Genomic DNA, 23,534 nt, shown 5'->3' with positions numbered 1-23,534 from the left:
GCGGAATTTAAGTTCACTGAAGCTAATTTTAAAGTAAACTGGTTTAAGTAAGAAACACTGCAAAACAAAGTAATAAAGCTTCATTGATATAATCAGATTTACTAATGAGCTAGTGTAATTCTTTACAGTCCTAGGTATTGAACCCAGGGCCTTGTAAATGCTCAGCAAGTTCTGTACCACTGAGCTCAAATCCCAGCCCTAATTGATCATGTTATTACAAAGCACATAATTCAGGCAAATGGCAGTCTGATTATGGAAGTAGTATGTGTAGTATGCTACTCTTGTAAGACTTCCACAATGAGTTCATCAGGAATTTCGTCCCCTGTACCGTTGTAACTGAGAAGACCGTTCTCTGCAGTGTCAGCTAGTTCAGCATCCTCAGCTGCTTGTAACAAGCAAGCATCGTCGCTGCAACTGCCCCAGTCAGCACTCAAAGATGCACCTGGTGATGGCTTGCAGGGTGGTGCTTCATGAGGACTCACACCATCTGCTATTACCTCTTCTTCCTTTATTTCAGTGAGGAAGGGGGAGGGAGCCAGCAGGATAGGAAGATAAAGGGTAGTCAGTGAGTTTACCGTACACACCACAACAGTTTACACTGAAATGAATATTCTAGATGAATACTGTCTGCCAAGCAGGCAGCATGAAATTCCACATTTGAAATTGTTATTTGACAGGAAAATAACTCTTTTGTGTGTGTGTGTGTGTGTGTGTGTGTGTGTGTGTGTGTGTGTGTGTGTGAAATCAACTCTCTTTTCCATTTCACTCATTCATTCACTTTTATAGTGCTAGAAATCAAACCCCAGAGGCCTGTGGATGCTAGGTACATGAAAAGCCGGGGGAATCTCTCTCCAGCCTAGACCCCACTTACTGATGTGCCGCCGTGTGGGTATTACACAGTGAAGAGGCCCCAGAAAGACAGGAAAGAGGTCCCAGGAAGGCATCACTACATGGGCTAGAGCAAACATAGACTGAGGTTTTGAAACCTCAGTCCGGATAAGACATTTGCTAGCTTGACAATAGGCTTAATTCTCTAACTTACAAAGTAGCTACAATAACAGGTGCACCCCCTATCCAGCTCTCCACTGAGATAGTCTTGCAAAATTTTCTGCCCAGGCTGGCCTCAAACCACAATCTTCCCAATCTTGACTTCCTCAGTAGATAGAATTACAGGTATGATTGAGAAGTGCTGAGCAGTTCTGTTACTTCTAAGCATTTTTCAACCTAGAAGTTTAGTAAGAAGATGGCTACCAGTTACAGGAGACATTTTAAAAATCAGACTGAATACACACTAGATTGAGTTTTCTAGAATATAATCTTAAATTTTGTCATCTTGTAGCTGGTAGCTTATTCTAAGTATAACATGTTAGAAAAAAAGCTCAAAAAATGATGGGACGGTATAAAATGAAGTCTGAAAATAGGATAACATAGAACATTACTAAAATCTTACAAAATGTTAGTAAAATCATATAAAAATAGACAGAGATAGGTCATAATAGAAATATAGGTGGTAAACCCACAAAGAGTTCATAAATAAACAAATGCAAAGTAAAACAAGTTAAATGTCACTTGCCTTTTTGCTCAGTAGAGATGAAAAGGTCATTTCCTGTCATTTCTATGGAAAGCAATTCAGTTAATAGGTACTGCTAAAGTATTTGTCATACTTTAAGGGAAAATATGAAGCAAATAGCATATGCATTATGACTTTAACAGTACACAAACATACATATAAATTATGGAGGATATGTGCTAAAAATTTGATATTTTGGCCAAATTATGAGAGAGCAAGATTTTTTCAATTTTCTCATGAATTTTCTGTTGCCTTTTTCCTGCAAGAATATTTGTAAGTTGAGTAAATAAAACACTTTAAGGGCTGAGAATATAACCTAGTGGTAATGTACTCTCCTCATATACATGAAGGCCTGGATTCCATTCCTCAGCACCACATATATAGAAAAAGCCGGAACTGGCGCTGGGGCTCAAGTGAAGCCAGCGATAGTACTTAGGCCCTGAGTCCAAGCCCCAGGCCTGGCAAATATATATATATTTCCAATATGACATGCATAAAACTCTTTAAGAGAAAAGTTAACTGTTGAGTAATACCTGCCAGAACTTAAGTTACATGTTCCCTTTGACACAGTTCTACTTTTATTTTTATTTTTATTTATTTATTTGTTTGTTTTGCCAGTCCTGGGCTTTGACTCAGGGCCTGAGCACTGTCCCTGGCTTCTTTTTGCTCAAAGCTAGCACTCTGCCACTTGAGCCACAGCGCCACTTCTGGCTGTTTTCTTTTTATGTGGTGCTGGGGAATTGAACCCAGGGCTTCATGTATAGGAGGCAAGCATTCTTGCCACTAGGCCAAATCCCCAGCCCTCCTACAGTTCTACTTTTAGACATGCATACTTCAGTTGTTCAGAAAGATAAAGATGGGTGTTTTACTTTACTTTGTAAAGGAAAAAGGGAGAAACGTCCTAAATTTTGGGACCAGTTCCATTGATGATACAATTTCTCATGCAGCAGTGAAAAGAGCAAGCTGCACATTGTCAGACATGAGCTGAGACAGGAGCATCACTCCTGTAAGTAAAAACAGTCAGTACTCTTTAGATGTTCCTGGTCAAGTGTCGTAGTGCAAGCCTGAAGTTGCAGCATTGAGGAGGCTGAGGCAAGTGCATCATTAATTAGATGTCAGCTTGAACTTCATAGCCAGATGTTATTTAAAGTAGACACAGCTGCATCTTGCTCATAGCTCATGTATGCTACTTTGCCAGAAATGAAGTTGGCACAGAAAGACAAAAATTGGCACTTACTTCTTTGAGATGGAACCGGAGACTGACATCAGCAGGCAATGAAAAATATAAATCAGAGAGAAACAAACTATTTTATGTAGACATCTAATTATCTCATTGATTACTTTGTGGTAAATGTAAAAATTAACTCACACTCAGATTTGAAGTTTACTTCTTTACATACAGGATCATGACATTTTTTATACCAAACTTCATTTTTCAGATCATCTAGAATCCTGTTTGTATAAAGAAAAGTGTTAGTAATGTCCATGCCTGATAGAAACAAAATCCAGTTCTCTGTTGTCTATAATGAATGTGCCCAGGACTTAAAGAAGGAGGAAACCCAAGAGAAAAAGATCATAATAGATACACAGCAACCAAAATAAACTGGTTGCATAAAATGTCACATTGTGGATAAAGGGCTAGGAATATGGCCTAGTGCTCGCTTCATATAAGTGAAGCCCCGGGTTCGATTGCTCAGCACCACATATATAGAAAGAGCCGGAAGTGGCGCTGTGACTCAAGTGGAAGAGTGCTGGCCTTGGGCAAAAAGAAGCTAAGGACAGTGCTCAGGCCCTGAAACAAATAAAACAACGTGGATAAAATGACGAGGATCCCCACAGGAGATACAGCAGTTCTCACCACATCCACCAAACACAACCTGAAAAGAGGGGAGGAAAAACTTGGCAGCATTGTAAGGACAGCAAATCCACCCACAAACACAGTCTTCCATCTGAATCAAGGCTTTAAAAAAGTATGCTTGATCATTCATACATGAACGGTCCACCAGAAAAGTTCAGTAATGATGCAGAAAACAGGAATAATACTAAAACAACTAGCAGATTGGGTCGACTTGCATTCATGAAGCAGTGTTCTGTGATCAGAAGCCACAAAAATTGACTCCGTGCAGGTTATGTGAATCTTACCAAATTTAAAAGTATCTGCATCTAGGCAAAGACATTCTCTGACCTTAGGACAGATTTTGAAAATAAATATAAAGAAACACATCATTTAGAAATCAACACCATTCTAAATAACCAATGCCTCATGTAAAAATAATGGATATTTGGACCTGAATAGAAATGAAAATAACTACATACTAAGTTCTGTGAAATACAGCCAAAGTGACCTTTTGGGTTTTGTTTGGTTTTGACAGTACTGGGATTTTGAATGTAAGGCCTTGTGCTAGCTGGCTAAACCCTCTACCACTTCAGCCATCCCTCCAGCCCTTTCATTTTATTTTTCTGATAGGATCTTGTATTTCCCTGGCCCAGGCTTATAGCGACAATCCTCTTTACTGGGTCTTCCGAGCTGTTCGGATTGAGTACAGGTGTGAGGCGCTTTGTGAGATTGGCCTGGAACGTCATTCTTCCTGTCTCTATCACCCAAGTACTTTCTATTACGGGTGTCAGACACCATGCTAAACCCTTAAATGAGTTCTTGAGAGGGAAGTTTGTAGTTTTGAAAGCTTATATTGCAAACCTGCTACAGTGGTTCATGCCTGTAATCCTAGGTACTCCAGAGGCTCAGATTTCTATTTTATCCTTATTCTACCATATCCTCCTACTATTTAAAATTCTTTTTCTGTTTATTATTTGTACTTTAAGGGGAATTTCTAAAGCAAGGCCTGGCATATAAAGCAAGCATCCAACAGACAATGGTTCACATCGATACTATGCCCTCCTACATGATAACTGAGGAGTTCCCTTCTTGCCCAAATCTGTTCAATTTTAATTCTCTGCAGAGAAAAGGAGGGGCAGTCCTTTCCTGCCTATTGCTGTCTTTATGAAGGGCAAACAGCTTCCATGTGCTAGGAGCAAAGTAAGAACAATATCAAATCACATATGATAAAACAGCCAAGGAAAATACACATAAATCAATTCAACTTAGAAAAACAAAGGAAATTTTATTTTCTCAACTTTATTTAAAACTTTTAAATATTGCATCAGTTTCTCTCCTGTAATCCTAGTTACTTAGGAGGCTGAGATCTGAGGATCATAGTTCAAAGCCAGTGCAGGCAGGAAAGTGAGTAAGACTCTTTATCTACAATTAACCAGCAAAAATCCAGAAATAAAACTGTGGTAAAAGTGGTAGAATGCTAGCCTTGAGCAAAAGAAATTCAAGGACAGCGCCCAGGCCCTGAGTTCAAGCCCCCACCAACACACACACAAAGTTACAAAAATTTAAAATATAGTATTAGCTAAATACAACTCATCAATAAACATGATATTACTGCATTGTACCTACATGATATTATTACTCTGGTGGGCTCTCCCAATGTTTTCACACCAGTGATACTTGCAAATATCATAAACCAGTAATTCTTCAGGGAAAAAGTACTTCCAATACTGAATTCTTAAATCGCAAAGAATGTTTCTAAAGAGACTATTACTCTACTGGAAACAGTGAATAAAGAATAGATTAGCTTTACCTCCTTTTGTTTAAACTCAGGGCTTAAACTGGGGTTTAAACTCACAGCTTTGTGCTTGCCTGGTGGGAACTCTGAGCTCTGCCTCCAGTCTTTTTGCTCAGTTTATTTAAGATTATGGTGGGGATGGGGTAAGTGTGTTTTTTTTTTTTGTTTTTTTTTGCATATATTGGTTTGGAGTACCATCCCATTTTTTGTTTACTGCTCTAGGTCAATGGCTGGTGATTACCACACCACACTCATCTTTATCTGTTGAGTTGGTGAGTCTTACAAACCCAGGTTGGCTTGAAGTTAGTTAACTGGCTTTGATCTCAGCTTTCCAGATAGCGGAGATGACAAGTGTATATCACTGCAGGCAACTATTGATTGAGATAGGGTCTTTATTCCTAGGTTGGCCTCAAACTGAGATCTTCCTGGTTTGTCTTCTGAAGAGATTACAATATGAACCATGGCTCCTAGTTCCATTCTTTTTTTTGGCCAGTCCAGGGCCTTGGACTCAGGGCCTGAGCACTGTCCCTGGCTTCTTTTTGCTCAAGGCTAGCACTCTGCCACTTGAGCCACAGCGCCACTTCTGGCCGTTTTCTGTATATGTGGTGCTGGGGAATTGAACCCAGGGCCTCATGTATAGGAGGCAAGCATTCTTGCCACTAGGCCATATCCCCAGCCCCTAGTTCCATTATTCTTTACCATGTGTTGCCAGTGTTTGGGGAAGAGGAAATTTCCTAAGTGAGAGTATATCCGTGCTTAGAATGAAAACCAAAGAGGTGTTTGACTGAAGACACGGCTCTGAATAAGACTCCTTAGACAAAAGGACTAGGTCATGAGTGACATGGTTGGATCCTCTTGGCCCTCTCCTACTTCTACCCTGCCCTACTCTCTCCTACCTCTACCCTGTCTTACCTCTACCCTTTTCTGTCCTAGTTCTAGCCCTAGCCTATCTCCAGCTCTATCTTAGGATTCAAACCCTGAACCTTAGGAATTCTATGCAAGTGCTCTACCCCTGAGCTAATTCCTTGCTCTGACTTGCAGCTTGTCTTTGATCCTACTTCTTCTCCTCCCCTCCTTTTCTCTATGTCATCACTACTTTCATTCCCCTTCCATTCTTCCTTTCCTAAAGCTGTGCCCTCTCTTCAGCGTTGAAGGATCCAGGCCTTTGGGATTAACAGGCACCAATTCTGCCATTAATTTACACTCCCAGCCCATACAGCTCTCTGAAGTGTGATTTTATTTCAATTCAACTCCAAGTATCCTTGTGCAAAAGTGATGTATATTTGGGGAGTTGCCTTCTGACCTTCAAAATATGACAAGTCAAATGAAAATACAGTATTTTAAAATGATATAACAGCAGCAGATAGAGAAGTCTCTTTAGTCCAACTCAAGTGGCTAATGATCATTTTATTCATGTCAATGGACCAGGAAGACCCTTCTATAATGGGGCCATTGTAAGGATACATGCAGCTTAGGGCCTGGTTCCAACCCATGGCAAATCTCAGTTTCGGAATAAATTGAATTTGTAAAGTACTCCTGGCTTAAATTGTCAAAAGTCAGTCAGGCCTCCTGGTTGGCTAAGAGATGAGATATCTACCTTCTTTCCGCAGCTGAAGGTATTCAAAAGGTAAAGTGAGAATTTAAAATGCTCTTGTCAAAATTGACCTACAGACTCAAGTCAAGTACTGGGTGGGCTCAATTTAGCTCCAGAGGACCGCAACCTAGCCTTCTTCAACCAAAAACTATTTGGTGTCCTAAAATGCCTTGCTACAGAAGCCAGCCCTTGTAAATGAGGCCTTAGAATGCCAAAGTCATTTGTGTAAAAGGTTTTTGTCTTAAATCTTGGTGATTTGCAAGATTGGCAACAAAACAAAAAAATGCCACTGGAAAACGTACGGCCCATATTTACTTTGCTCGCTTTAGGATCTTTTGTGCAAATGTGTGTGTGTGTGTGTGTGTGTGTGTGTGAGTGTGAACAACTTCAAGATTAAAACTGTCAGTCTGATGTAAAAATGATTGAATTTCCGTTCAAACTCCAAAAAGGTCATCAGGTTTGGGTGCTGACAAATGTTTTAAAGGATGTTTGCATTGCCTTAAAGAGGAATTGTGGTTTAATCAAAAATATCTTTAATTTTCAGTCGCAAAATATTGGTATCTTATTGTATTAGGCTGTTTGCACTGTAATCAAGTTATCTGGTTTAGCACAAGGCATGGGGAATTTGAAATTTATTTCCCTCCACTGTTTACTAATTTGAAGCTAAATGTCAGAAATTTGTATATTAATGTTTATCACTGTTAAAGAACTGCTTCAGGTTTCTCAGTGAGAGATCAAAAGGAAAGGACAGGAAAATTTAGGATGGACCTGTGTGCCTATCTTCGGGGTTGAGGGGTGAAACTGGCAAAGGTGCAGCTTAACTATTCCTTGCATGGTGAGGCAGGCCCCAGGGGCGAGTGCACACGTGGTGGAAAAAGAGTAAGCTGTCACAAAGGCAGTTCATGGAGCCTGAAGGAGTCAGATGTGTATATGCCTATTTTGTAGGACAGGCCAGTGGAAGCCTATCTTTGTCTGTTCCTTGCTGATGGACATTGGAAACCTGAGGGTAAAATGGGCAGTGTGATGATTTGTTCAGTATTTCTAAAACTGCCCGCAGGGATGTATTACAAATTGGAAAAGCCTTAAAAAGAGGGTTAAAAAGCTTATCTGTATGATGTAATTTAATTTCCATGCTATTTTGAACTTTTTATGTATTTTTTAAGGAAATATAATAAGTCTGGATCCTTGGTTTTTAATTCTAGTGCTTATAATTCTTGCATAAAGATTCTTGCTAATTCTTAATAGGGATTCTTAGAAGGGAAATAGGATTGTAATACATTATATGATTATAATACATGATAATAATTTGAAATGCACTTTTAGTTTGGCTTGAATTTGAAAGTATTTCCTACTATGTGATTATTCTTTTTTCCTTTTCTTACTTCATGTTTTTAATTAAGTATTCACCTTCTTCTTAAACAAAAAAATAGTAATATCCACTCAGTAGTGTTACTGTGAGGATTAAACAAGATAAAATATGTAAATCGCTTACCATAGTGTCTGATACTTGAGAAATATTAGCTCCTTTCCTTTGTTCCTTCTTTTTTGAATGGTCTGCTTTATGTTGTCATTCTTTTAGGTACTGAAGTCTACAGAGTAATCCAATAGACTTTATTTTCAGATGACTTGATATAATTTCAATATATGACCCTCAAGGATCATAGATCCTTTCAGATAGGACACATCTCACTTCAGATGCTACTGCTGGGTAGCGGTTTAAGAATTCCTGAACTGATTAAAACAAAGAAACTACCAACACTTGTGTTGCTTCCCAGCTTACATGGGTTTTCTGTGGATACTTATATGGCAGTGTGTTCTAAGCCAGAATCATCACAAAATACTAGATAAAGAAAGCTCTCCTCTCTTACAACTTCAATCTCAAATGAAGATGAAACTTGTGTAGAGAATAGATTTAACATACAATCCCTTAGTTAGAATAAACGTGGTTCTTCCTACATGCACCCTCGCTTCCCCAACTATTTTTTTACAAAATGTTTTTACATTATTTATTAATTTAGTTATTTACTTAGTTTTTTTATTAATTAAATTTTGTTGACAAGGTGTTGTGCAAAAGGGGTACAGTTACATAATAAGGCAGTAAGTGAATTTCTTGTAATATCTTACACCCTCATTTTTCTTCCCTTCCCTAGATCAGGTAGGCATATATACAATACCCAGTGTAGCAAAATCATATACAGTAACCACATGGCGTACGCCAAAGGAAATTTACCTAGAACATTAAATGTAACGTCAACAATAGAATCCTCCTGTGTCCTTCTGTTGGAGTCGTTTTTGCTTATCCTCGTCTTATATGATCATATGTACATAGCTGTTGAGCTATTGTGATCCACTGATAGGTCTATTCTAGGCCTTTATATGTTTAGTAGTTGTTTGGTTTTAGATACATAATGTAAGGTCGCTGACCCAAACCTGTGGAAATACCATGTGAAAAGAAGTTTTTTGTTTCTCAGACCTGGTCTCTACTGTTCCTTCACCCCACCCCCCACCCTAATAGTCACATATCAAGGAGACCATGCCCCTTTGTTCTCTGTGTTCTAGGCTTGTCTTGCTCAACATTATTTGTTCAAGTTCTGACCATTTCCCTGTGAATACCAATATTTTATCATTTCTAATCGCTATGTAGTTTCCATTGTGTATAGGTACCACATTTTTTGTATCTATTCATCTATAGAGGGGCATCTGGGTTGTTTCCATAGTTTGGCTATTGTGAATTGTGCAGCAACAAACATGGATGTACAGATGTCTTTATGATATCCCGAGACCTGTTTTACAGAATAGATGCCTAGGAGAGTTATGGCTGGGTCATAGGGTATGTCTATGCTCAGCTTTTTGAGGAACCCCCTTACTGTTCTCCAAAGTGGTTGTACTAATTTGCACTCCCACCAACAGTGGAGAAGGAACCCTCTTTCCCCGCATCCCCTCCTGCATTTGTTGTTGGCTGAGTTCAGATTATAGGCCATTCTAACTGGAGTGAGGTGGTATCTCAGGGTTGTTTTGATTTGCATTTTCTTTACTGCCAGGGATGTTGAACATTTCCTCCTATGTTTCTTTGCCATTTTTATCTCTTCTCCCATGAAGTCTCTCTTTAGCTCTTTGCCCATTTAATAATTGGTTTACTGGGCTTGGGGGGGTTAGTTTTTTGAGTTTTCTGCAGGTGATGGATATTAGGCCTTTGTCTGTTGCTGTGCTGGTGAACATCCTTTCCTGTATGGTTGGCTGTCTTTCTAGTTTGGTGGCTATGTCTTTAGCTGTGCAGAAAGTTTTTGTTTTGTAGTAATCCCATTTGTCAAGACTCTCCCCTATCTGTTGTGGCCCTGGGACTCTATTCAGAAAGTTTCTACGTGTGCCTATAAGTTCTAGCATCTCTCCTACTCTGTCCTTCAGTAGTTTCAAGGATTCAGGTCTGATGTCGAGGTCCTTAATCCATTTTGAGTTGATCTTGGTGCATGGTGATAGGCTAGGGTCTACTTTGAGTTTTCTCCATTTGGCTGCTCAGTGTTCCCAGCACCAGTAGTTGAAGAGGCTGTTTTTTCCATTGTATGTCTTTAGCTCCTTTGTCGAGTATCAGCTGACTGTAAGAATGGGGCTTTATTTCTGGATTGTCTATTCTATTCCATTGGTCTTCAGGTCTGTTTTTATACCAGTACCAGGCTGTTTTTGTTATGATGGCTCTATAATAGACCTTGAAGTCTGGCATTGTGATTCCTCCTGCACTGCTTCTTTTGCCTAGATTTGCTTCGGCTATTCTAGGTCCTTTGCTGTTCCATATGAATTTACGGGTTGTCTTCTCTATTTCAGTGAAGAATGTAGCTGGGATCTTGATGGGGATTGCATTGAATTTGTATAAGATTTGGGACAATATGGCCATTTTCACTATATTTATTCCGCCTATCCATGAGCATGGGACATGTTTCCATCTCTTTGTGTCCTCTTTGATTTCCCTTTTTAGATTTTTATAGTTCTCATTAAATAGGTCATTCACATCTTTAGTTAGGTTAATCCCTAGGCAATTTATTCTTTTTTTAAGCTATTGTAAATGGCACTTTTCCATAATTTCCTTTTCTGCTTGTACATTGCTATTGTACAGAAAAGCTGCTGATTTTTGTGGGTTGATTTTGTATCTGGCTACTTTGCCAAAATGGTTTATTAGGTCTAGGACTTTGGGGACTGAGGTTTTTGGGTCCTTCAGATATAAAATCATGTCATCTGCGAATAGGGATAGTTTGATTTCTTCTTTGCCAATGTGGATCCTTTTGATGTCCTCCTCTTGCCTTATTGCTATGGGTAGGGATTCCAGCACTATGTTGAACAGAAGTGGGAAGAGTGGATATCCTTGTCTTCTGCCTGAGTTTAGGGGAAATAGTGTTAGTTTCTCCCCATTTAATATGATATCAGCATTTGGTCTGTTGTATATGGCTTTTATTGTTTACAGGATGTTCCCTCTATTCCTGTTTTCTCCAGGGCTCATAACATGTATGGGTGTGGTATTTTGCCAAAGGCTTTTTGGGCATCCGCTAAGATGATGATATGGTTCTTGGTCTTAGCTCTGTTGATGTGATGAATTACGTTTATTGATTTGCAGTTGTTGAACCATCCTTGTGTCTGTGGGCGGAAGCCTACTTGATCATGATGTATAATTTTCTTGATCAGTTTCTGGATCCTGTTAGCTAATAGTTTGTTGAGGAGCTTTGCAACTGTGTTTTATAGTGATATTGGTCTGTAATTCTATTTTTTTGTTGGGTTCTCTTTGCCTTATTTGGGGATGAGTATGATATTAGCCTCATAGAATGAGTTTGGGATTTCGCTCTCTGTTTCCATTTCATGGAAGAGTTTGAGGAGTATTGGTATTAGCTCCTTACTGAAGGTTTTATAGAATTCATAGGTGAATCCATCCGAGCCTGGGCTTTTCTTTGTTGGGAGGCTCTTGATTACCTCCTGTATCTCGCTGTAAGTAACTGGTTTATCTAGTTGATTTATTTCTTTTTGATTCAGTTTGGACAGTTTATACTTCTCTATGATTTGATCCATTTATGTAAAATTTTCATTCTTTAGTGAGTAAAAGTTCTGGAAATAGTTCCTTATGATTGTTTGAATATCCTGTGTATTTGTTGTAAATTTTCCGGTCGAATTCCTGAGCTTACAGATTCATATCTTCTTTTCTTTTCTCTTTGCTTCTTCTTCTTCTTCTTGTTCTTCTTGTTCTTGTTCTTCTTGTTCTTCTTGTTCTTCTTCTTCTTGTTCTTCTTCTTCTTGTTCTTCTTCTTCTTGTTCTTCTTGTTCTTCTTCTTCTTCTTCTCTTCTTCTCCTTCTTCTTCTTCTTTTGTAAGTCTTGCAAGGTGTCTGTCAATTTCATTTATTTTCTCCAAGAACCAGCTTTTAGTTTTATTTATTTGTTGAATGGTCTTTCTATTCTCAATCAGACTTATCTCTTCTTTAATCTTTGTGATTTCTCTCCTCCTAGTTGTTGTAGATTCCATTTTTTCTTGCTTCTCCAGGCATTTTAGCTGCATCATGAGGTTATGTACCTGTTCTGATCACATTCTTTTAATGTGTGCACTGAGGGCAATGATCTTGCCCCTCGGCACTGCCTTTGCTGTATCCCATAGGTTTCTTTGTGATGTATTTTCATTGTCATTGTGGTTTATGAATTCGTTATTTTTGCCCTTAATTTGCTCTGTGACCCAAGTGTTAGATAACAGTGAGGGCTTTAGCCTCCAAGTACTTGGGTAGTTTCTGTGGTATCCTTTCTTATTGAGGGTTATCTTAATTCCACTGTGCTCAGATAGAATACATGGGATAATGTCAATACTCTTCTAATTGTTGAGGTCCTTTGTGTGAACTATGACATGATCTATTTTGGAGTAGGTTCCATGGGCTGCTGAGAAGAATGTGCATTGGGTCTCTGTAAGGTGAAAAACTCTGTATAGATCTGTCAGATCCATGTGGGATATGGTGTTCCTTAGGTCTTTGGCTCCCTTGCTAATTCTCTGTGTGTTGGATCAGTCTCTTGGAGAGAGTGGAGTATTAAAATCTCCCACTATGATTGTATTTGGGTCTATCTTGTTCTGTAGTGCTGAAAGAATCTGTTTGGCATATTTAGGGCCTTTTTTGTTCTGTGAGTATAAATTTATCACCGTGATATCTTGATGCTAGACTTTTCCTTGTATTAAAATGTAGTGTCCTTCTTTATCTTTTACATCTTGCTCTATCCTTTCATTCAGAGCCTGTTTTTGTCCCTTGCTATAAGATGGGTTGTGGGAGGATAACTTCTCTGATCAGTGGGAAACAGCCTTGGCACAGAAGTTCTGATGCCATATTAGCACACTAATAGGCCTATGGGGAAACATCTCCATTCAGGGTCTCCTGTGTTTGATGGCCAAAGGAAGCCACCTTTGTTATGAGAATCTCCCCTTTCTCTGTACCAAGCCTCCCTTGGGAGACTTGCTTGACCAGCTGCCATTAGGGAAAGTCTCTTCACAGTTAAAAGAGTCTTAGTCAAAGTCTTGAGCAAATAGTAGCTAGTTGGTAAAGTTTTTTCTTGACTGGTTTATTCCTCTGTCAACAATCTTAGATGTAGCTCAGCCCTTAATAGTAAACACTCTTTGAAGTAGCAACCTTTTGTAGTAGGTAAACTTTTGTATTAGTTTCCTTCCTCCCAGTTGTAGCATTCTCAATTTCTGTATTTGAGATGGATATCATGCTGTATTAACTTTTACCCTTGAAGTTGTGAGTTGATTTCTAACCATATATAAACCATGGCCCTCCTGAAATAAAGTGTGCATTGATCCACTCCCATGCATCCCCCGTGTCCTGACTATGGTTGCAGTTACCCAGGTCCAACAATGGGTCTATCTCTTCAAGACAACAGATAGCAATGTTTTGCTTGGGGATCCACTCTGCTAGTCGTCTCCTCTTTATCAGATAATTTACTCCATTAATATTCAGAGAGATCATGGATAGGTGTGGGTTTTTTTCTCTTGAAGAATACAGATAGCAATGTTTTTCTTGAGGATCCACTCTGCTAGTTGTCTCCTCTCTTTTAGAGAATTTAATCCTTTAATATTCAGAGAGATCATGGATAGGTGTGGGTTTTTTTTTTCCCCTTCCATTTTCCAATTAGGCTGTGTTTCCTCTCCCATCTTCCTGTTCTTCCTGTTGGGCTCTGGCTATTGTAGTTTCTTTCTGTTTCTGTCTGGAGTTCCTGTACATTTTCTGTTGGGTGGGGTTCCCATTTTAGGTTTTTTTTGTTTGTTTGTTTGTTTTTTAATTCACATATTCCTTTAGTTCCTCTTTGCTGTGGAAAGGTCTGGATGTTCCCTGGAAAGTAAATTATAATTTTGCTGGGTATCTAATTCTGGGTTGGCAGTTGTTGGCCTGGAGGACTTGGATTGTGTTCTTCCAAGATCTTTGTGCATTGTAAGTTTGTGTGATGAAGTCTACCGTGATTCTGATTTTTTTCTTCCGTTGTAATATAGTTCTTTCTTTGTTTTGACTGCATTCAAAATTTGCTCCTTATTGTTGAAATCTGAGGCCTTGATTATAATTGTGTCTGGGGGTGGTTCTTCTTGGGTCCGGTCTGCCAGGTGTTTTATATGCTTCTGTTATTTGGGTGAGGTTTTCCCTTTTGAGATTGGGGAAATTCTCTGTAATAATTCTATTGACTATGTGTTGTATACCTCTGCTCTGGTACTTCCCTCCTTCATCTATTCTGATTATACGCAGATTATATTTCTTCTCCCTGTTCACTATCTCCTGGATTAGTCTGCCCTGGAGTTTGACAGTTTCTTGCAGTGTGGTATTCTTCTGGTCCTTATCAGCTGAATCATCATCCAAAAGAGAGACTCAAGATTCAAGATGATCAATTCTTTGTGATGTGGCTTTGAGTGTGGATTGCATTGAGGCAAGTGAGCTCTTTATGGTTGCCAGATCAGCTCTCATTGTGGTAAGTTCTTTTTTTTTTTTTTTTTTTTTTTTTTTTTTTTTGCCAGTCATGGGCCTTGAGCTCAGGGCCTGAGCACTGTCCCTGGCTTCCTTTTGCTCAAGGCTAGCACTCTGCCATTTGAGCGACAGAGCCACTTCTGGCCATTTTCTAGGTACTTGTGGTAAGTTCTTTTAATGAGTTGTGAATCTATTTCTTCTTGCATTTCATTTCTCAGGATGTTAAGGTCTTCCTTAACGGAGGAGTAGACTGTATTTATTTGTTTCCATTTCTTTCTCGACTTCCTGAAGGTCCTTTGAGACTTCCATTCTACACTCCTGGAATTGTTCCTGAATTCATTACTGAGGCTTTCGATCATTTCTGCTATCAGCCTCAGCTTTTTTTTTTTTTTTAATCTTTTTTTAATTCTCCATCTCCTCTTTGGTAGCACTGCTTTTTGGAGCTGGAGAGGTGGTTTGACCTTTCATAAAATTTGTAATATTTCTTTGTGATTTACGCACCTGCAGTTCCTGCACTTCCTTTCAGGGGCATGTAGGTGGCCATCTTGGCCTGGCTTTGTGCTGGTTCCCGCTGGTCCACCAGTGGGGACTTGTTTGTATCCTGGCTCCGGGTTTGAGTTTGGCTGTTGAACCTCACTCCCCTATGGGTGAGTGTGACCGTCTCGGTTTTTGCCAAGGCAGTTACCCTCACTGCAGTTAGGGTGGGTAGGTTCTGTGGCTTTCTCTGTGGGCTCTGCCACCGTGTTGTGCTGACCCTTGTGGGCCCCTGTTGGGTGATCCCAGTTCACTTATTCAGCATGGCATGGAGAATTTTCTCTTCTTTGAGTCTTTCCCCATTAGTTGCTGTAGGTCAAGAGAGCTCGCCTCTCAGATTGAGTACTGCCATTCAGGGGCGGCTCTCCCACCTCTGCGGAGTGCGCCTATCAGAGCGATCATTGCCGCTGAGGGGCAGCTTGCCCACCTGAGAGCTCCCGTGGGGGAGTGGTTGTGGGACCCTCCTGTTGGAGGGCTAGAACGCTGACCCACTCAGGCCCTCTGGGAGGTGCGTTTGTGTGAGCTCTTGTGCTTCTTTTGGGGGGTGCACTGCCCCGGATTGTTAGAGGGTGCTTGTGCCCTTTGGAAAATCTACTGTGGGTTGGCATGCATGGTCCACAGCAGGTTGAAGTGTTTGGGCGTGGGTTGGTGGCCGCAGACTCTCTGTGCCTCCAGTGTGAGAGGGACGTGTGCTCGGGTCCAGTTGACCCTGCTGGGCTGGTATTGCACACCAGCAAGCCTGTCACCATTGTTCAAAAAGTCCATGCTGACCAGGGCACCTCAAGTGTTAGTCAAATGCCTACCAGTGCACGAGTCCCTGTTGGGGGAATGGTGTGGACAGATTCAGGTGCCCCAGCTGGAACTTTAGGGGATGTTGGCCTAAGGTGTGTCTGGCCACTTTGTTGGGCGCTGCTCCTCAGCTGCTAGCTCCTGTTTTCTCCCAGGAGCTGTAGGGGCCTAGAGCCATAAGATATGGGGCTCTTTTGTTCCCTTGGGCCGGTGAGGGGGACAGAGGGAGCTCTAGTTTCTTTGTCCCCTTGTGATGAAAGGACATAGACATTACTTCACACAGTCCCTAAACCACAGCACCAAAAATGCTCCTTGTTTCTAATCTTGGAGCTCATTTCAATTAGCATCATTTTATGTGGTCATAGGGACATAGCTATTGAGCTATTGTGATCCTCTGCTAGGACTATCCTAGGCATATACCAATCATTACAATAGAAGGAAGCCATGGAGACTTTCTTTGGTTCTGGCCTACTTCACTTAATAAGATTTTTTTCCCAAGTCTTTCCATTTCCTTATGAATGGGGAAACATAATTCTTTCTGATGGAAGCATAGAGTTCCATTGTGAATACATGCCACAATTGCTTGATCCATTCATCATCCACTGAGGAGAATCTAGGTTGGTTCCATGTTTTGGTAATGCTATGGTAAATAATGCTGCAGTGAACATAGCCGTTTGTGATCATTTGGGTAAATGCCCAGGAGTTGGGTTGTTGGGTTACAGGGGAGCTTTCTGTTTAGCCTTTTGAGGAAACTCCATAGTGCTTTCCAGAGTACTTGAACGAGTTCGTACTCCCACCAACAGTGTAGGAGCTTTCCCTTTGGCCACACCCCTGCCAGCATGTTATTATTTGTATTTTTCATAAGGGTCCTTCTAACTGAGTGGAATCTCAATGTAGTCTTGATTTTCATTTGTTTTATAGCCAGAGATGTCAAACATTTCTTCATGTGTCTACTGCATACTCTTATTTTCTCTCCAGAGAAATCCTCTGTGGCCACTGGAAGCAGCTGCCACCACCTCATTGCTGCTACTGCTGCTTCTGCTATCACCTCCTCCAGAGCCTCTTCAGAAATGAAGAGAGGATGGGGAGAAGCTCAGCAGAGTCGTTGCCCACCCTAGCCCGTGACCCGAGGAAGGCAGGGAGAGCTTGCTCAGTGGCCGGTGGTATCCTCTGGGGCAGGTGGGGGCCAAGCACACCACCTTGAGTTGAGCCATCCGGCCACCACCAGGACCTCTTAATGCCAGACTGAGGGAGAAGTTGCCTCACTGCCCAGGCCGGTGCAGGGGGACATAGCAGCGGAACCCTTGGTGTCATCTGAGCAGACATTTGGCTAATGAATGAATGACTGAGTAAGTGAATGAATGAATGCCTCCTTGGAATGGCACTAGGGGAGCATGGAAATGATGGAGGTGCAAGCACATGGCAAAGGTGAGAGATGTGAGGGCCCCCCAACCCCCTAGCCAGGAAAGGAAATGGGTGCAGCTTGATTGCAGCATCACCAGGCCTGACTAAACTACTTGTGAAATATGTTTACAGTTTGCAAATTTACTAGTGATGTTGCTGCCCTGACAACTAAATTCCAGTTTTAAAAAAATCTTATGCAATGTTATCTAGTCTTCTAGGACTAGATATTTTGAAAGGACTACAGCCCTCAAAATTTTGTGTTGACCCCCCACCCTGCTGAGTAGTGTGAGCATGGGACTAAAGCAGCAGCAAGAAGGGGAACAAGAGCAGATTCCCCAGCTCTGCGGCTGAAAGCTGCCATAGTGGACAGTGCGTGTCTCCACTTGAGGTAGGGGAATAGAAACCAGTGTCTAAGAGACAAAGTCGGGAAACTTGGGGTTTCTGCAATCCCACCACCACACATGTGCAAGCATTAGGTCAGGGAAATGTCTAATGAGTAATTTAACAACTTAAAAAAAATTAAAATGCTGCAGGAAATGTGGAAAGGGAGAGGAGAAGGATGCTGCCAAAAATTGCCCCTGACTCTATATTACCTTACACCTAAAGTTCCAAGAGCCAGGCTGAGCATTCTGCCTTAATTGCCCTAGACTCCATTCTCTGGATGTGACCATCATCCCAAATTATATTCACAGGGAATCAGATCAACAGTCAATGGCAAAAGAATCTTTTTTCCCTTTGGTTTTGCTTTTGAAAGTCTTCAAATTTTGTTCCTGTTTTGACTGAGGAGAAATTAAAGGAGTAAGACACAAATTTAGACTTTTCTGAAGCTGAGCATCACATAGTTTAACTTTGTGAGTTTGAAATGAAAAGATTGCACCTAGCAGAGCTGTGTCACCCAGTAAACTATTCCAAAAAGTATGCCCCACAAGAGTTTTTCAAAGGATGGTAAGTGTAAATTTCTAGGAAAAGAAAATTTTAAAGGACTAGAATTCTCAGAACTATGTCTTGAAATTAGAACCTTCTGTAGTTCCACCTTAGAACCCTAACACTGAGGGACAGAATGACACTCAGGAGAGCCCTGAGCCACCTACTTGTGAACTGCCAGCTGTACTAAGCTTACCTGGCAAGATCCACATACCTCCCACCCAGCCTGCTAACTCAGGGTAACCACTGGAACTAGTCACTGGGGAGAAGGAAGTGCACAGATGTCTAACTTGTCCTACATCTTGTTCTTAATCTTACATTGCTTATAAATATAGAGGACAAATCAACTATTTAATTCAAAGGAAACCGAACTTTCAGGCAACAGTTCTTTACCTAGTTTGTCAACTTATGATAGAGATCTGCAAACTATATCACACACACACACACACACACACACACACACACACACACACACACACACACAGTATTTGTATAGGGTTCAGCACACCTACACTTGAAAGTGGGTACTTATGAGAAACTAATCAGTGACTTTTCCATACCAGTGATTTCTACTCTCAAAGATTACATAATTTGGCAAAAAACTTCCTTTCCTTTCTATATTATCTACAGTATTTCAAATTACTTTTAATATTTTATTGTCAAATATTTTAGATGCATAAATTGACTACAGTGTTATGTAGAAAGAAACTAGTAAGGTCAAAAAATAGAATATTGCTAGCTCCCCAGAAACCCTCTAATGCCCTTGCCCTTTCCCTCTGCCCTGGAAGAGACATTATTCTAACTTTTAAGATAACCATTTCCTTGTATTTCTTTATTGCTTTATCACATTCAACCCTAAACAATGTATTCTTTAGTTTTACTCTTTCTCTTGAAATGTATGTATATGTAACAGTGTAATATATAATCTCTTATGTTTGGTCCATTTGATTAACATTGTTTTAATCCATAGGCTGTTTAGGTTGTTCATGTAGCTGTAATTCACATTCTTGACTTGCTATCGATTACAGTATTCCATTTAGCAATGTGTGACTGTTTAGGGATTCTGTCATTGATGTCTGCTTTTCAGGTTGGAGTTATAATAAATGTGTGAACATTCCTAAAAAGAAAGAAATCTCTTCTTAATTCTTTAGTCTACTTATTAATGGTGTTGTTGTTTTCTGAGGAGTTGTTACGGGGGGTGTAATTTTTTGAGCTCTAGGTAGATTTCTTTATATACTTGCAAAACCATTTGGTGTAAACCAACTGAACAACTCATGGGGGTAGAAGGAAAGGGGGAGAGAGGAGGGGGTATTGAGGGAAGAGGTAACAAACAGTACAAGAAATGTACCCAAGGCCTAACATATGAAACTGTAACCTCTCTGTACGTCAATTTGACAATAAAATAAAATTTTAAAAAGAACAGAATAAACTCGCTTTTAAGAAAGCAAGAATATAAATTTGATGAGGATAAAATACTAAAAGGAATTGAGCACTATTTGGAATTAAAACACGTCTTAGGTAATATAGCTAAAGGGATTAACATCCTCTATTCCAGGATGTACAATTTATGTTTATAGCAATATATAGAAGAAAATGAGCTAATATTAAAGCCATATACTGAGAGACAGTTAATATGTTGCTACCAGTCTGCCAGAGCTATTACTATAAGCAAAAGTTAGACAGTATTTCTGGAATAAGAGACCACAATATGAGGGATGCCTTACATAGATTTGACAAAGTAGATGCCCCCAAGAAATGCAGTGATCATTCTGTGTCATCTTTGACAACAAAACAAACCAGATGCATTTTCTGGTACAGGCAATGATGAATTGATACTTTTCATTAATATTTGAGATAAAGGAAACAATTACATACATTCATGCATAATCTCAGGAAATACTAAAGAAAACTAGTGGGACAGAAAAATTGCAGTAAGGTTTCTCCTAGTCTTCAATTAAAATTAAAAAGCAAAAGCAAAATTTGATTAAAAGAAAAGAAAAAGCCATTAGTATTTCTCCTCAATTTCATGCTATAAATTTTTCCTGAGGAGCCTAAAACAAGAAAACTAGATGCAAAGTGTTCTGCATTGGCTTCTGGCTAGTGGGGCTTGGCCAATTCAAATACCAAGGGGGACTGGGGGAACACAGGTGTTTGTGCCTGATGCTGAGCAGACCTCTGGATTTCCATGAGCAACTGAAGCTGCAGTGGGCTATTGGGCCACGTCTTGACATCATCAAATGCACCCTGGTGGAATTTGACTTGAAGATGCTCCTCACTAATTATCCTGGCAAAGGAGGCCATTGTGACTCTCATCAGCACAAGCAACACCATTGGGGGCAAATACCACTTGTTTGTGAGGAGCAAAGGCCACACTTTCAAGGCTAAGGGCTTACCTTCTCCTCAGAGAAAGGTGCGTACATGGCTTGGTTTACATGCCTTCCAAGGCAAGTGGGCAAAGAGTAGGTTCCCAATGACATGGGCTAGGTTTACATGGATTTTGGCTAAACACATCAGAGGAAAGCATGGAACTTTGGTCAGAGAGCCTGGTCAGGGCATACTCTAGGACCGCTATGAGAATAGTTAGGACAGGTCCAAACAGGGCCTGGAGACCTGCTCCTGACACAAGGACCTCCTGGGTGCTAGGGAACCATCAGAGAGGGGGGCTTTAGCCTCACCAAATTAGCCAAGCACCTCCTCATAGGCATCCCTGGTGGCTGTAAAAGCACGTGAAAAGAGGGAACAATGCTTCCTTTGCCAAGGAACTGGAAAATTTGACATCTGTGGAGGTAGCAGAGACAGAGGAGTGTTTGTACTTTGTGATGAAATACCTTCACAGAAGAGGCCTAGTAGACCCACCTCCAACAAGATAATGGAGGTGATGGTGGTGGCCAGGCCTTAGTTCACAGCACTTAGGATCTGCTGAAACAATCATCAAAACAGATGCACTGCACACAGTGACCTCACGGCAGAAAATATTGTTACTCACCTGAAGCAAAGTCAAGGCACCAAGTTGGGGTTAAGCACACAATTCACATTTGAAGAGGAACCAGAGGGAGAAGGCAGAACTCTAGCCCAATGGGCCCAAGATCTGTGAACAACAGAGATTCCAGGGCCCCAAGAAGGATGTTTGGGCGGCTGGAGATATGGCCTAGTGGCAAGAGTGCTTGCCTTGTATACATGAAGTCTTGGGTTCAATTCCCCAGTACCACATATACAGAAAATGGCCAGAAGTGGCGCTGTGGCTCAAGTGGCAGATTACTAGCCTTGAGCAAAAAGAAGCTAGGGACAGTACTCATGCCCTGAGTCTAAGCCCCAGGACGGGCTAAAAAAAAAAAAAGAAAGAAAAAGAAAAAAGAAGGATGTTTGGACTCTCAAGGTGATGGGCTCTGTGCCTTTTAGAGAGGGGAGAGTTCAGACACTCAAAAGTCAGGTACTGAACAGGAAAGTCCTGGATTTGCAAATGCTTCTCCCCGGAGCTACTAGAACTTCTGGCTTGTTTAATGAGTGCTGATCCTGAGTGGAGACCCTCACTGGAGCAAGTGAAACAGCACCCCTGGCTCCAGCAAATTCAAGCCTCACCATCCTGGATATGATATACTGCTACCTAGGATTTAATCCAGGGAAAGTGCAGGCATCCATGTCAGGCGGGACCATTGATACCTCCATGAGAACTTATTGGATGCTCCTCAAGCAGAAGGACCATGAGCATGACATCACCCGCCTTGCCAGTAGCCTCTTAAAACTCCAATGTTCTCCCTGAAGACAGCCATTGCTTGTCACCCTACCATCCACCTACTCCCTGAGCCCCACTGGAGGGGCACAGAGGAGGAAAAGAGCAGCAAACTCCCTCCATCCCCAGCAGCAGCCCAAAACACCTTTAGGGCCACAGGAGAGGAAGAGGGGATCCGAAAGCTGTCACCAGGCCCAGCAGTAATTGAAAGGTCCTCCACAGGCACAGAGGGAGAGATGGAGTGTAGCATGACTCCTTCCCCAAATCCAGCACCTGTGGTTACCCCCTCCCATTTGGTCAACCCCACTGATTTGACTACAGACCGAACAAATTACCAAGGCAGGGGCCTGGAGAGGCAGAGGAAAGGACTGTAAAGCATTAAAAAAATTCTGCTGCATGCCTTGACAAGAGGAGGACTCCCAAGAAACTGGTTTCTTCTCTTTGAGTGGAGAATAGCACTGGCAGCCTGGAAGAAAGTATGTGGGAAAAGAAAAATAAAACACCTTAGTTGTGGCATTCTCATAGTATTTCAGGATAAGAAGATTGAATAAAAGGTGCTTTTGTATTTGAGAGGAATCAGCACAATTATCATGAATATCCTGGTGCTTTTCTAACTTCTTAATGATTACTTTGCCATTTTATACATATAAAATGAGGAATCTAAATAATTTCCTCATAGGAGACTACCACCAGCCAAGGTACCACTTCCAGGGAATAGATGGTCTATGTCTCACAATAACAAGGATTCCTTCAGGATTTTCAGGTTTTAATGAAAAGAGCAGGTGACTTCTCACCCAAGACAGGCTAAGCTTTCTGCAGGATTATGACTCACAGGGACCTGGAGTCCCAGCTCTTGTGGAGTGGTCATTTGGCGTGGCTGCCTAAGACATACAATATCTCTTCATTTCTCTCCTTGCACCATCAGCTCATTCTTTCTGGCCAGCATTTGCACTCTGATGTGCCAGATACTATTTGAAAGCAAAGCACACACTATCTATGGGAAAACATCTCCAGGGGTGCATCTAAAAGGGTTCCAGCGGGATCACAATACTAGCAGGTGCTTTCATGCCACACAGAAGCACTCTGGCTCACACTGTTCCCTTTGAGAGACATGCCAGATTGTGGTTTCACAATCCTGGTCTCTGGACTAGAGACCACAGCAGAGATGCCAGGTAGGGGCCCACATCACTGGCTAATGTGAGCATGGGGCTGTGAAGGAAAAGATCATGAACATTCAGACAGAGCCTGTCCATGATACCCCAAGTCAGATAACCACTGAAGCTTCTTGTGCAATGCAGGGACCATGAGGCATGTCCTTCAGAGGACATTCAGGTGCCCAAGGGAAGTGCACACACTTCACTCATTCAAGGAAGACCCTGAAGAGCTGTTGGCCAGAGA

At 41.1% G+C, this 23,534-nt stretch overlaps 1 protein-coding gene across 1 annotated transcript; it reads right to left on the bottom strand.

Moving 5' to 3' along the window:
* Window positions 1–213: 213 nt before the first annotated feature.
* On the bottom strand, window positions 214–20,707 carry LOC125351111 (DNA-directed primase/polymerase protein-like). The gene is made up of 5 exons (XM_048345840.1): window positions 20,531–20,707; window positions 5,034–5,179; window positions 2,942–3,022; window positions 2,808–2,874; window positions 214–506 (listed from the first exon to the last, which is right to left on the bottom strand). The coding sequence occupies exons 1-5, from the start codon at window positions 20,705–20,707 to the stop codon at window positions 276–278; spliced, it is 702 nt and encodes a 233-aa protein (XP_048201797.1). The 3' UTR covers window positions 214–275.
* Window positions 20,708–23,534: the final 2,827 nt, after the last annotated feature.

The sequence above is a fragment of the Perognathus longimembris genome, chromosome 5, assembly GCF_023159225.1.
Source record: "Perognathus longimembris pacificus isolate PPM17 chromosome 5, ASM2315922v1, whole genome shotgun sequence".
Classification (NCBI taxonomy): Eukaryota; Metazoa; Chordata; class Mammalia; order Rodentia; family Heteromyidae; genus Perognathus; species Perognathus longimembris.
The sequence above is the reverse complement of the archived record's forward strand: the minus strand, read 5'-3'. Positions and strand labels throughout refer to the sequence as shown.

Bases quoted from the DNA above. Each gene is read 5' to 3' on its own strand.
- LOC125351111 (XM_048345840.1), bottom strand. From the start codon at position 20,707: ATGGCCTCCTTTGCCAGGATAATTAGTGAGGAGCATCTTCAAGTCAAA. The intron at 2,875-2,941 runs GTGTGAGTTAAT...TACATAAAATAG, and splicing joins GAAGTAAACTTCAAATCTGA to TTTGTTTCTCTCTGATTTAT. The intron at 507-2,807 runs GTAAGTGCCAAT...ACTGAAATAAAG, and splicing joins TCCGGTTCCATCTCAAAGAA to GAAGAAGAGGTAATAGCAGA.